The sequence below is a fragment of the Netta rufina genome (genome assembly GCF_964035555.1).
Source record: "Netta rufina genome assembly, chromosome: Z".
NCBI classification, from domain to species: domain Eukaryota; kingdom Metazoa; phylum Chordata; class Aves; order Anseriformes; family Anatidae; genus Netta; species Netta rufina.
The window spans coordinates 19,247,270-19,262,488 of record NC_140126.1 but is presented as its reverse complement, the minus strand read 5'-3'; the positions used below and the strand labels follow the sequence as shown (position 1 = coordinate 19,262,488).

General features: G+C 37.0%; 1 protein-coding gene across 5 annotated transcripts in view; it reads right to left on the bottom strand.

Moving 5' to 3' along the window:
* Positions 1 to 15,219, bottom strand: part of ERBIN (erbb2 interacting protein) — a 122,332-nt gene that overhangs the window by 36,004 nt on the left and 71,109 nt on the right. For all 5 annotated transcript variants that reach the window (XM_084304882.1, XM_084304881.1, XM_084304880.1 and 2 more), the window contains one exon: positions 6,891 to 6,947. In XM_084304882.1, the coding sequence (XP_084161008.1) occupies positions 6,891 to 6,947 (57 nt within the window). The remainder of the gene's footprint in view (positions 1 to 6,890; positions 6,948 to 15,219) is intronic.

The following is a 15,219-nucleotide window of genomic DNA, read 5'->3' as shown; positions in this document are numbered from 1 at the left end:
GGAAGGTGATTAATAAGAATTAGATTTAAGAAAATAATGATATCCAACCTATCTGTATTCACACTAATATATTATTTTAATTAGTATTGACTAGTGAACTGTAACTGGACTGATATCTAAATAAAGTTGAATTTTCATACTGTTACTAGCCATACATCAATGGTCATACTGTGACTGTCACACAAAGAGCAATTTATCTGTAGATTAGTTCACAAAAAATGTTTACAAAAATTAAGGACCACTAGAGTTGTCAAGTTGTCTAAATGATAAAAAGCAACTCAGTGAAATCACTTTTCAACTGCCTCAGCTTTTCACCTACTGTCATAATCACCGCAATGTGTTTTCTTCCTAAAACATGTTTTCCTCCTAAAGACAGACCACTTCCTAACGATTAACAAAAACAGACAAGATGACTGTTGCATCATAGTAACAACCAACACTTCCTCCCTTCCAGGCTGCTGACAAAGTTGCTTCAATATGGTATGGTCTGGAATCCCAATTATTCCTTTAGTCCCAAAATGGTTCAGATTAAAATTGGATTTCATGACACATCAATACTCTTTTTAAAGCCAACTTATAGCAAAGACTAAATCAATGGCTGACATTGGGTAAGATACCTTCTTTCAAGCTGTGTTTTGGCAAAATTTTCTCTTTATGTTTACTGTAGAGACTCCACAGAGAATATCTGCTCAAAATTACTGTACAAATAATTAATTCATGCATTATTTCCTTACAAGACAGTGAGTTGCTGTTTTTCTATTCCTCTTTAACGCGTAAGATTGATCACTACACTCCTGTGTGAAAATTTCAGCAACTATCATGAAATTAAAATTTTCCACACGTGCAATCTACTGGCAATTATTTTTATTTCAAGCTTATAAAAAGGTCTGAGGAGGGTTCCCAAACAACAGACTAGAGCACCACCAGCAAGCAAGTCACTGCTATGTGGTTTGCAAGTCAGATAGCATCTGCCACTGCATGTGGTGACCTACACAATCAGAATTCTAGTCAACAGCAGTACTACCTAACACCATTTTCAAAGGGTCTGAGAGTTCGTCGTATGACGTTATGTTTTGTATTTATTTGATAATACCTTTCACTGGGACAATTCACATATAAAAACTTCAAATGTAAATGTGTACTTCCTATAAAATTCTGGAAAAGTTAAACATAAGAGTGCCCAAATTGAAAGTTTTTTTGTATTACCAGAATATTAAAGTATTAAACACCAAAATATTCAAAGAACACTCTGGGTGAGCACAAGATACTCTACATAGATGTTCAGTTCCAGTTGTTCTTCAAGAATCTTACATTAAGTATTACAGTTGTTCCGAGAACACCTTTCAAAAACTAAATTCTATTGAAAATGTCTTTACTTGTTGAAAGAAGCAGCCATTTTAACTTCGTTGCTCAAGTAGTCACATACTCATCCTTTAGGAGACAGCCTTAAACTCACACTACCACTTCCTCAATGAACTAAAGAAAAAAATAAATGAAAAGGCTACCTCCAGAAGAACCTAAGAAACATTCTTCCTCATTTCTCCAAGCTGGTATACACGATGATTATCAGAAAACCAGCTGCAAAAATTCATTTTCCAAATTGTAACAAGTCTTCTAAGACCCTCTGAAAGACTGTGTAAGCTGAATTTCTCAAAGCTTTGAGACTGAACTGACTTTAGCACCACAGGTTGCAAACAAATTTACCCCAATGTCTTCCTAAAGGACTGATGAAGGCTCACATCTAGCAGATGATTCTGCATGATTCAAAACTTTATGGTAATCACCATACTCTTCTTTTCCTGATGGATTCAGTTTACAAAGCTTTTAGGTACCCATTGTTTTCAAGCTGTTCGCTACTATGTGGGCTACTCGTGAGAACAGTCCAAAATTCCACGGAAAACCTAAATTTCAGCCTCAAAAAGCAAATTAAATGAAATCATAGCTATGTGGGATAGAATTTGTCAAATCAGTTTTAATAAAGATTATTTGGAAAATGGCTTATTTTTTTTAAACATTTTTATAGTCCATTCATTTCAACAGTTTTAAGACACTGTCTTGATTTTTATTTCAACTGAATTTTCAGCTGTATTGGGTTTATATGTCAAGATTTCAGTAGTGGGCCTGCTGCAGGGCTGGCATCTGTGAGCAGCGCCCAGCAGCTGCCCCATGTCCAATCAAAACCAGCTCCAGCTGGCTCCAGGGAGACCTGCTGCTGGCCAGAGCCAAGCCACAGAGCGACACTGGTTGGGCCTCTGGGAGAGCAGCTTAAAGAAAAAAGAAAAGAAAGAACTTCTGGGGAACAGCAGCTGGGAGAGAGAGAAGAGTGAGCAGCAGCCCTGCAGCCCCCAGGTGAGTGCAGCAGGAGGGCAGGAGGTGCTGCAGGCAGGCAGCAGCAGTTCCCCTGCGGGCTGTGCAGGGAGAGGCCCCTGGTGGAGCAGGCTGTCCCCCTGCAGCCCATGGGTCCCACATGGAGCAGATCTCCACGCTGCAGCCCCCCCATGGGTGGAGGAGCCCCCGGTGGAGCAGGTGGATGTGGCCTGGAGGAGGCTGCGGCCCATGGAGAGCCCCCGCAGGAGCAGGCCCCGGGCCGGAGCTGCAGCCCGTGGAGAGGAGCCCACGCAGGAGCAGGGGGTCTGGGGGGAGCTGCCCCCACCCGTGGGGGACCCATGCTGGAGCAGTTTGCTCCTGGGGGATGGATGGACCCCGTGTGGGAGCAGTGCTTGAAGAGCTGCAGCCCTCGCAGGCTCAGTTTGGGAAGGACCCCACGTGGAGCAGGGGCAGAGAGGGACCATGAAGGAGCGGTGGAGGTGAAGCGTCAGTGACTGACCCTGTTCCCCTGCACTGCTCTAGGGGAGAAGGTGGAAGAGGGTGGATGAGGGAAAGTTGTCTTTCATTTGCTTTTAGTCCTTGCTGCTCTAGTCTCTTAGTAACAGGCAATAAATTACATTAATCTTCCAAACTGAGACTGTTCTTCCCGTGACAATAATTGTTGAGTGATCTCCCTGTCCTTATCTCAACCCGTGAGCCTTTTCCATCGTATTTTCTCCTCCTCTGTGAGGAGGGTGGGTGAGAGAACAGTTGGGGTGAAGTTTAGCTGCCCACATTAAAAACAAAGGAAAATACAGGCAGCACTGACAAAAGGGAAAGAATTTGATCTGGTTTAAGTGAATTTAAACAAAGCTGGCTATGGTATCTTCCTGCAATTTAAGAAGAGTTAAACATGAACTCTTTTCCTTTTTAATGGTTTGGTAAAGAAACAGAAAAAAAATAAATCCAAAACTAATAAACTCCAAGATGCGTGTGATTTTTTTTTCTTCCTGCTGTACACCATTTGACTTTGATGCCAAACTGTCTACACACCTGACATCACCAGATTCAGAGCCTCTACACAATAATGCTTTACCTTCACTGTTATGTTTAAGAAAAAAATCTCCCACCAAGTGTCCCAGTCTTACCATTTGGAAACAGAACAGTCTCTCTCAAATATTTTACATAGCATTGGCAGTATAATAAAGTAACTTTATTGATTCTGTGGTTTTTTTTTTTTTCCTATTCTTTTTTTTTTTCCCCCAAACATCTCTAATTTAGCAAACATATCCGCTCATTTAAAACATACAAACGTGTTTGCAAGACCAGGGTGTCAATTATTTTCCTCCCTTTTCCTATTGCTTTCCTAGTTTATAACACTTTCACTAGTTTAAGGAAATATTGTCATAAAATAGCTATTTGCTTTTCTATATTGTTCACAGAGTAACTATACTGTGAAACAAAATGCATGCAAAACTTCTGATACTCTGAGAAGGTTAAAATAACAGAAAATTTTAATTCTAAATGAAAAGATGAATTCAGAATTGCAAACGAAAAAGTAGATCACTGAGTTACATTTAATTTTACCTCTGTGAATGGGATTGCATATTGCTATGACAAACTAAAAAATCTAATTCGTAATTCATATTACTGAGTTTGCTGTCAAATCAGTTCAACACTAATGGAGCAGATAGTCTGAATTATGCCTCAGATTCTAGTGCTGTAAATAGTCAATTTCACTAAGATTAACAAACCCACATATTCAGGTACCATACAAATCAAGAGGTTGGAGTGATAGCAAGGTTGGGCCCTGAATCATCTTATTAACCCTATCAAAACCTGTGCTTCTAGAAAAATTGCTCTTTTTATTCATAGTTACACAACAGACGGAAGCTTAAAAATTTCCAGAAGAAAAAATAACACTTTCCAATTTAATGTTTTAGTATTTGCATTAAGTTACTTTCTCAAAACTTTCAGCTACCTATCAGATAAATGCATCTAAAATATTCTCAATATATTTTTGCTTTCCTTTCAGCAGAAATATTTTTTATTAAGCTGGTTTGCATTATAATACTGCCAGTTTTGCAGTCTCTGGATGTGGATAAGCTCCAAGCAACATGATGTATTTGGCACAAAGCAAGGTTGATTTAGTGTGTTGGCATTAGTTAGCTATTTTGATTAACACTCTTTAGAGTGCTTTATGCTTTAGTGTTAAAAATTATGTGCATGTTAATTCAGCAAGAGGGCTAACTGATTTGGTAGAAGTTTATCCTAATACATCTTCCATTACAAATCCAGAAGTATGAAAATATTAAAAAGGAGAGAGTGACAGGGATCAGGAAAAAAAAACTGAATTATATAAAAAAAATATTAGCATGGACTGCTACATCTTATTATTTAAAAAAAAAAAAAAAAGTGAATTGTACACACTGTTTAAAGCTCTAAAGTATGTTCCTTTCAGAACACATACTCAGGTTTGGAAAACTATGCAAGTTGTAATTTCATATCACTTTCTGTTCTGACATAATAGTTCAGCCAAGACACAGATGAATTTGTTGGTTAGGTCAACTGCTGCACAGTTGTACTACCCGAAAAGTCTGATTCACCTCTTGCATACTATGGGCACCACAATAATTTTTTTCTCTGCAGTATACATCACACAAACAATATATTTTTCTAGTTCCGCACCACAGCAAAATAAGTAATTATGTGTTTAAATTAAAGCAGTCTCCAAAGCTTTAATCTCCCTTAATTGAACCACAAGAGTACCAGAAGAGAATAATAAAGGTGACAGCTCAGCAGGTACTGTAGATCATTAAGAAGGTGCTGCATAGGACATCCTCATGACAGCTGCTGTTCAGTTTTCCAGCAAGGGTGAAACCCTAAAACCACTGAAGTCAACAAAAAGCTCCCAGCAGCTTCAGCAAACGTGGCATTTAGCCTAAATACATTATAACATTTAAATAAATGGCTCTTATCACTACAAAACAAAACAAAAAAGCACCTCTGTAAACGACTCTTTTCAAAACATTGCATGTAATTCATGCTATTAGTGTTAATTATGGCAATTAAGGTCAGAGTAATTTTGTAAACAAAATCTGTATTAGCTATGTTTTTTAATTATAGCTACTGTTCCTCAGTCGGGAGTAACTTAATTTACATAGCTACTATCCCAAATTACATCTCTGTTTTTTTTCTACTGAAAATTAGTGATATCAGAAAGAAGGAAAGAGCATTTATATCACATGAATGAGTAGAACACTTCACACTTTAAAATTATGTTCACACTTTCTGATGCTATATATTTCATTCCAGATTTGAGTTTTGGCATTTATATACAGCAGACAACACAGTATGGTATCTAGACAGACAAAAAGGGAATTCCAATAGAACATACCCCTTGCTCACATCTTAAGCATATACTTTAGTCACTAGGCTGTCAACTGGCTGTGTACTTGAAGGGTTGGCAATTCACATTTCAGCCTACAGCATGCAAATTTCTACTAGCATATAAGCCGAACAGAATGAGAGTATTCAATTGTTAGCACCTTCTCAACCAAAACATCTGAAACAATTGTACCATTTGAAACAAGTACACTTTACCAGTTTCTGCTGCCAGAGGACTTTTTAATTGCATACCTCAACCTGCTCAGGACTCCACAACTGGCTCTTCAAAGCCCATCTCTGGAATCTGTTTCTCACTTTACTGACCTTTTGTACTTCCACTAACCTACTTAGACCTGCTGGGTCCAAGTCAGAAAAAAGACAGAGCATTTGCTAACTGAAACAACAGGAACTGCAACACTGCCAGCATGGGCGGGTCTGACAAAATGAGAGTTTGCAAGGAGAAAGATGCTAGATTTTAAATGACAGGTACAATTCTTGTAAATGTTAGAACAAGTGCCATAGTGATTTCCACAACTATTTTACAATTAAAGAAAATATGGCTGAGATACATGCTTCCATTACATTAAACAAGCCAAATGCATTGTAGAACCTGAATAGCAGACGGTGCAATAAAGTAACAAGTTATGTTCTTCAGCAATGAACTGCTTTAAATGAAAAAAAAAAAAAGTTCACATCATGTGAATTACACTTCCTCAGTCATTCAGAATGAGCATCTCAAACTCATCACTTGATTTAGAGATAATGATATTAACTACCAATGTCTAGTTTCAGGTGCTCAGCCATCTGAGATCTACCCAGTCAGGCATGTGTGCACTGGTAGATTGATGTGTGCAAAAAACCTTCAGACACCTTAGAGCGATCTTCCTCAATTGCCCACATCCTGTCTTAAAGATCCAGAGGGGGGTCAGAAATCCACAGAGCTGGACAGGGACAGAAAACTTCAAGTACAGAAAGGGGTACCAAGAAAAATTCGTGCAAACCTCTATAGGAAAACCAATCATTCTGCAAGGATATCTAATTTCGGCAGCATGAAGAGAAATTTTCTTGAGAAGTTACTTTGGTTACTTAGCTACAAATTATAAGTTGCAATCTACTTTTCAATATGCATTACTCTATTAGTATAACTATAGAAAAAAACCTCCAAAATACTTTATATAAGATTCATACATACTTACTTTGGCAATATTTTTAACTGGTTTTCTCTAAGTTCCAATATCTGTAGTTTAGTTAATCTGTAACAGAAAGCATAACAAATTATCACAATATACTGTATTTTATGACAAAAGCAATCTCAGAACTTATTTATATTGCAAAATTTACATTTCAAAAGAGATCTACAAGTTTGAAATGTTTTCTTGTAAGAATGCAAATGTTTCATGCAGAAATCTGCTTGTCAAATTTACTCCTTAAGGTTTGTTTTTGAAAAGCAGCAAAGAAATGGGATCTTTCCTTCTTTCCTGTACCTGCTGGAACACAGTCATTTTCCCTCAACTTACAGATTTTAAAGCATTTAATTGGAATCATTAGGAGTCATTGCCATCCTCACACACAGAGGTACCCATGAAATAAGAAAGGTCTGTACAAGTTACGACGATGAATTTCTAATACAGGAAATTTATCAGAATATTTCATATGAAAGGACTTTTTAGTGGAATACCTGTGGTTTTCTGCATGGTAAAAACAACCTTTACATTCATACGTGATTTCATTCCATATTCTCTTTTTAGTCAAATTCTTAATCTATTAGAGGGCACTTTTTTTTTTTTTTTTGACCTTTCTCTGAGTAAATCCTTAGTGCAAGATAAATAACCTCTAAATTCCAAACTCAACTGCTTGGCCCAGGTTAAGTTCAAAGCGGTCTTGACATTCAAGCAATGGAGCATCCCCAGCAGATTTTTTTTTTTTTTTGCATTAGTTCAGAAGAGACAAGACTCTTTATTAAGTGAAATGCAGAAATTGAATTTGGTTTAAATATATACAGGGTTGTAAAGACAAGAATTCTACACGTGACCCATCAACAGGCCTCATACTACACAAAATAGGGCAGTAAGCTCCACGACTGAAAAAGGAGCTCAGTGAACAGACAGACCAGTCTTTCCTGAAGGTGCTGTGCTGAACTGAGTACGTTGTAAGGACACAGATGAAAACCTTAATTCTTATTAAGCAGTGATAACTATATATGAAGTAAAAATAGAATGCCTGAAAACAATATCTGTTTTTCCTCAAAACAGTCTCTCTTTTTTGGATGCATCTGAAAGCAGCAATCTGCCATGCCTATGAATAATCTAAGAATATAACAGTCACCTTGAAATAGAGCACAGCTCAGCCTACTAGCACAGCATCACAAGCAATAGCTGCCAGCTGTTAGCTACTGCTGGAGGGGAACTTCCTCCCCCACAGCTTCCCAGAGAAACAACAACCTTGTAAGGATGCTGAAAGGATACCTTACAGTGGGTAACACACACAAAAGAAATAAATCTCCTCCCCCCAAGATTCACTGCTAATTTTGAATGCTGTCCCCACCTGTGTTAATACTACTGTGGCTGCACAACAAAACCTATACCAAAATGGCATTCAAACCCAGTTCAAACACGTCTATGGGGAACTGTGCAGGCATTCAGACTTATAAAGCATGGGAGACATGATTTTGGCATACTACTTAAAAAAAAAAAAAAAAAAAAAAAAAAAGGTGTTTTCCGTATTCTAAAATAGTACAACAAAATAGGTTGTTTTCAAAGGAGTATTCTGGAAGGAGCTGTCTTTCATCTTAACATGAGGTAAAACAAAAAATGTGAAAACAAAACTACTAAAGAAACAAAGCAAGTAGAGGATGTTTCTTAAACTTGCTCAAAAATTTCTTGAAGCCACTCAGCTCTTTGCTTTGCCTGACCTGAAGGACTTGAAATCCAGTTCATAGTAACATTGCTGCTGTCCATCTAGAAGATAATTGGAAAAGATTTCTTCACCTAAGAATCATCTAGGTTGGAAAGACTTTCAAGATAGTCAAAGAGCAGCTAACAGCTGGACCCACCATGTCTCTTAGAGACAGACTGCATAAATGCTCCAGGGATGGGGATCGGGACTCCACCACTTCCTTGGGCAGTGATGCCTTCCAATGCCTGGCCACCAATTCTATGAAGAAATTCTTCCTGATATCCAACGTAAACCTCCCTGACACAACTTGAGACCATTTCCTTGAGTCCTATCACTTGTCACCTGGGAAAAGAGACCTGAAGACTGACACCGCAACATCTTTCCAGGTAGTTGTGGAAAGCAATAAGGTCTGCCCTCACCTTTCTGTTCTCCAAAGCATGCAACTCCAGTTGCCTAAGTTGTTCCTTTCAACTCCTGTTTTCTAGCCCTGTCACCAGCTTCATCACTGGTGAAACCCTCATATTTGAATGGTCATTTTGAGTTTGGATTTCTGAACCCAAGAACAAAACAGCAAGTTACACACTTCAAGCGATTAATAGCCTTCCCTAGAAGATACTTCTGTGGCATCTTGTGGCTTGCATAGCACCTAAATTTTGCTCAAGGGTACACTGGACATACAGGAAGCATTTTCCCATAATCATTTGCCATTTTATTCTGCTGCAGCTTTCTCAATTCCTTGCCTTTTGTGCAACCAGGTAAGAGTCTTACCTAGCAGCTGCTCAATTTTATTATTAAGGTAATTCTTTTTTCATACTGAGAAGATACCACACTTGTCCTTTGTGTCAATACATGCCCAGGAACTGGGAGCTTTTCCTCATAGCAAAACATTGCAAAGCTCAAAACAAGTTCTACAGATTTTCATTCCCTGCATTTTAATCACATTGTCTTATAACTTCTGTTTCCCAAACCTTTAAATGTTTGTTACCCACTGTAAAACTCCTCCTTCCACAAATCTTTGCAGACTTGGACAGATGCAACAGCACGAGGTCTATTATATCTTGAGTATTGATAATTCTCCAAGTATGACAAAGAGAATGAACAATCTTCTTTAGAAAGAAGAAATAATAATCCTTTCTCTTTGGAGACTGCAGGTGTTGCTCTTTGTAGTCCTAAGGACAAAGTTATCACATCAACAGCACAAATGTTGCTCTGGGCCTGCTTTGGTATTAGATCATGCCCATTATCAGCACTGATTAGGGCCAGCCCCTGAAAAGGCAAACACTTCAAGAATACAGAAGAACAAGGACAATCCACCCAATAAGACAACAATTCTTCAATCACTAGTAAGAAATCATTTCCCACTACCACCTTTCTGATGAATCCCACACCTCAAGTATCTGTGTTCAGATTCTTACTGATTCACAACAAGTCTGTTTCTAAACACTGAACTAAAAATAAAGTAGCACAATCAACTCCAAAACACTTTATTTTGGGAAGGTTTCCACAATCAAACATTGCATTAGGCTCCAGTTGGTGTTTTGCTTTGATGACAGGGAAACAGCTAGTCAGGTTTTAGCTTTTCTTCAGAACACATGTATGCAGTCAAATTTCTCAGTTGAAAGCAGTAGAAGCATTCATATGCTAAGCTATATATATATGTACACCCACATTTTGTTGACTTTAGCCAGAACCCACTGTATTAGTTTTCATACGCCAATTTATGAAATTAAAAGACTGTCGTCAGTGACAGAAAGGTCCACAGGTTTGTAACCCTGTTTCATGTTCTACTCTCTCTTCTGCTAACCGTAAGATCCAAAATACCTTATTTCTTACGTGTAGAGCAAGGGCTACTGGACAAACATTTTCAGCCTCTCCTGGCTGGGAGATACAGGCTGTGTCTAAACTAGTAATTTTCTTGCAGTAATTAGTGAGAAATATTGGCCTGAAGCAGTTGCCATCTCTTCCATTATGACTGGGAGGGTTAATTCAAGTTTAATGTAATCATACACATCAAATACTTAGCCTAGCTGCTCTTTAAATTGCTGGTGTACACACCCATGCTAAGCATTTGAATTCCTGCAATGGAATTGAAAAAAATGGAGATTTAATTTGGAAAAGAAATACAGACTAGTTCACCCATATTACAAGAAAAATAAGTCACAATGGCAGAATATACATTTCCTCTGCCATTCTATCACTAAGATTTGTTGTACTTGTAAGAAAATATTTCATCTCTCGACTATAAAATCCCATACACATTAAATACTTATACAGCACCTAAACACAAAGGTATAGGGGAGTATTATTCAAGTATACCTGGAGTAATGGTCTCAACAAAATTACTGCTGCAATATTTCTATGCAAACAACTTCAGCTACATTACAAAAATAGTTTATCTTGAGAAAACTTCTATGTGAATACCCTGCCCATGGTAAGACATTCTTCCTAAATCTGATTTAACTATACAATCTGTAAAAATGTAAAATAAATATACAACAGATACACTTAGTAATTTGCTGTTCAACAGCAGTCATTCCTTGGACGGACAGTATAATGTTTGTACATTTCATAGAGAAGATCCTGATTTTTAACCTCCTTCACAGTTTCACTAATGCAGAAATACTCTTTATGAATCTTAACTATAACAGACAAGAGGACTGATATATTTGCATCCCATAATGGGTTGCATTTTACTTAAGTTTGCAAACTTGCTTAGGTGTAACTGTATCAAGTCCCCAGTTTGATCATTGTACATTAATGTAAAGCGCTAGCCTACAGTAGAAACTTCTCAAAGCATCTACTGCTGCAGGTTCTTTAGAAACATGAGCAGAAGTAATTTCACAGCAAAATCACAGTAAAAAGTCTCTGGAAGCAACACCCCACCGCAGACAACATTCTCAGTGTTTTTAAAACAATGCTGAAGATACACCACATGGCTTATCTTAAACACCCAACAATAAATAATGTCTCTCTTTTAAAGCTGTTCAAACATTATCATCCAATGAGCTTCAAGTTCAGAATACTCTGCTTATATATTTGTATATCTGGATGTGAATATATATGGTGTATTTAGATACAACATGCATAGTTTTCTTCAGTACACGTAAGCAGTTTTCAGACTTCTGCACATTGGTATAAAGGCTAACTCTGGGACCAAGGCCAATATTCACGTATTCAAATTACGATTTGGGAGTGGAGGAAAAAACACTATTACCTCAAAATTCCAGAGGAACTAGCACACTTGATCACAAGTCTGGTGATTTTTAATAAGCCTAACAGGCTAGACAACTGCAACATCACCAAAGGACAGCAAGTATCTAGTGCTCATAAAGGAGGAGAAAAAGACTGGATAACCTTGACCTCAATAATATGCAAAGTTTGAGCACAGATTTTGAAGCAGAGAATGAAATGGAGGTAAATGCAATAAAAGATTCATGAATATACCAGAAGTAATTTGCATTACAGTTTTCTTTCCTAACCATCAGGCTGAAGATTTCTGAGAGGTATTCAAAGATCAATTTTGAGACTATCCTGTTCAATGTTTTCTAACAGAAAAAGACAGGAAAATTTTGATTAGGCTAAACAGTCATGGTACAATATAGTAATAAAACACTGAAGAGAAAAGAACAGTATATAACGCTAAGGACAGAAAGAATGGAAGGGGGAGAGGATGCCACAGTAGCAAATCATGTACTTATTATTTCCTTGTCGAGTCATCAGTCATTTTTAACTGAGCTGTCCAATGCATCAGTTGATCATGTGGGAAGCAACACTCAGCAGCTGCAAAAAGGGCTAGTGGAACACTACAGTGTAACCACTGACATTTCAAAGAGAAACAAGAAGATAATCACGACATTGTATAAGCCATGAAGAGAACTCAATTTGGATCCTAAATATAGTTACAGATGCTGTCATTCTCCACCATTAAAAAAAAAAAAAGAAATTCAAACTGAAACTAGTTCCAAGATCTATTAATAAAGGCACAAAGAAAAACCTGTCATACCAGAGAGAAAATGGATTTTGTTTAGTCTATCAGATTGAAAGAGGGATATGGGAACACCACAAAAAAATGCAGGTGAGAGAATGGGGGAAAAAACACTCCTGAGAGCTGATAGCAATTGAACTGTAGAACAAAAGAGTATGAGCAGTCAGAGGGAAACTGATATGGGAAACCACATTTTAAAACTAAGCTGGTGGAACAGAGACCCTGGCACATGAACAGAAAAATCTAGAGTTACTATTTTTAAAAGGTATTATTGCCAGTAGTTACCAGAAAGAGCAGGAAACAAAACTCAATTACTATGCTTCATGCTTTCATGTGTTCTTATGTAGTGAGAAGTAGAAGCTTTAAGAACATACACAAAACAATTGAGGCACAGAACTGGAAGAAGGTGAAGGCTTGTTCTGGATGTAAATAACTGACAACACTCAGCAAGTGTTAAAATAGCGTTTAGTTTGTCTCAGCAAGCATTAAAACAGTATTTCCCTTCCATATGCACAGAAAAAAAAAAAAAACAAACAACCAAGAAACAGTAATATGAACAGTTACTGCATACTCACAAACATCTGAAATCTAGCTATTTTTACTCTACATTTTCAGACTATACAATTTTTTCAGAATTTTATTTTTTTAATTTTACTGTACTTTTCAGAAACAATGAAGTTTACAGTTCTTTTATTACAGAGAGAAGAAACACTTTACATAGTATGTGGTACAGCTGCACAACCATACAACACATGCCTTTAACACTGATGATGTTAGAAACAGAGGCCTATGAAATTAGTTTCTGCTTAATGAGCTGAAAATATATAGAAATAGACGTTACATAGAGAAATAGGGCTATTAAAACTTAGCACCCTCTAATTTTTTATTTTGATAAGTTCAGACATAACAAGGTACAAACACTCTCATTGTATGGGCCACACAGTTTCAGTCCATCATCTATTTTTCAGGAGATACAGTACATCACAGAGTACTGTGAAATTCTTAAGATCACCTGACCTTCACAGAAACATCAAGAGCTCTATTGGATAGACAGATTTATTCCTGCAGGAAGCACTACAATGGGAGAAAATCCCTCTGCATACAAATGATCTACATAATACAGCGTGGAGGAAGAAACAGAAAGACTTGTCTAAGTTTGAGTCCAAGTTCTATAAAACATGGCTTAGATTAAGAAGACTACCTCAAGGAGAAGTAGATGGTGGAAAAAAAAAAAAAAAGACAAAAAATCACAAAGCTTTTAAAAGCAAAAAAAAAAAGCCATCAGGACACGGAACAGAAACGCCCCAACTGAAAGAAAATTTGTGTCCTAGGTCAGCAAGACAGCAATCCTCTTTCTTCAAGCTCTTATAGTTCTGAGCAGAAATCTAATACGTACTTATTTTGTCACAATGTTGGGATTGTCAGCAAAAGCTTTGTTAAATTTACAGAACTTTAATTAAAAACAAAAACCTCTCTTCCGCAAAACCTTAACTCTCTTTTACAAAATAATTAATCAGTTAGAACAGAAAAGTTCTTTTGAAAGAAATCTTGGGGTTTTATTTTATCTCTAATGTGTTCTAGAGTTCTTTTTTCAAATATCCAACAGTTAACATTTTAACAGATTCATTATTTTCTAATTTATATAATCTAAAATTTACTTTCCTATAGAATAATATTTATTCTGTGCAATACAGAATAAATGTACTAGGCAAGAAAACTTATATAAAGTATTTTGAATGACTTCACCAATTGCCTAACAATTAAGCAAGTTACAGCACACTAAGCATTACAAAAGAGGAAGTGACAGTAATGAAGTAAAATGATAGTGAATGCAGTTTTTAGAGATATTTAAGATTAGCTTCAAAAACAACTATGTCAACCTGAAGTCTTCAATTTTATCTGTACTGCCTGTTTTTTGTTTTGTTTTTTACTAAGAAAACCTTGCATTTAGTTAAACAATTAAAAAAGAAGAAAAATGTATAGGCAATCATTAAAATGCCAACAAAAAGACAAAGCATCTTCCAGAAATTCCTTCTTTAACCTTAATGAAGGCTTTTGAAATGTACACTTAGTTTACTAGAAACTAGCATGATAATTAATATTTTCCTGCATCATAAACAGCTTTTCTGTTAGCAGAGAGTGTAGTGTATCTGGTGCTTTTAATCATTCATCAGGCAATGACATATAACCGGACAGAGAAGAATAGGCCACTAACTCGTCACAGATGACTAAAACACTAATGGTCATTAAAGGACTGCACCTGTGCTCATCTTTCACTGCACATCTCCTGATCTGCCAAACTTCTGCAGCACTCTATTTGGAGGCTTTTGTAATCTTTTGCAGCCTGTGCTGACCTGAACTAGAACTACATAGTCTAAGGCAAATCCACAGCAATATGCCTTGTTAACTAATAGCCAGATTTCCTGAAAGAGAGGTTTGCTGGATGTGAGATAGGGCAGCAGAGTGACAAAGACAGCATAAGATAACATAAAAAGTGAAGAGTAGAGAAAAAGCAGAAATTGCTGATCAGCATGGTAAGGATGACAGAACAGACAATTCTCATCTAGGAGTCTTTCTTCTAGCAATATCACCCTTTCACTTCTGTTCCCAAGACTTACTCCATTTTGAAGTGATAGGGGTTTGGT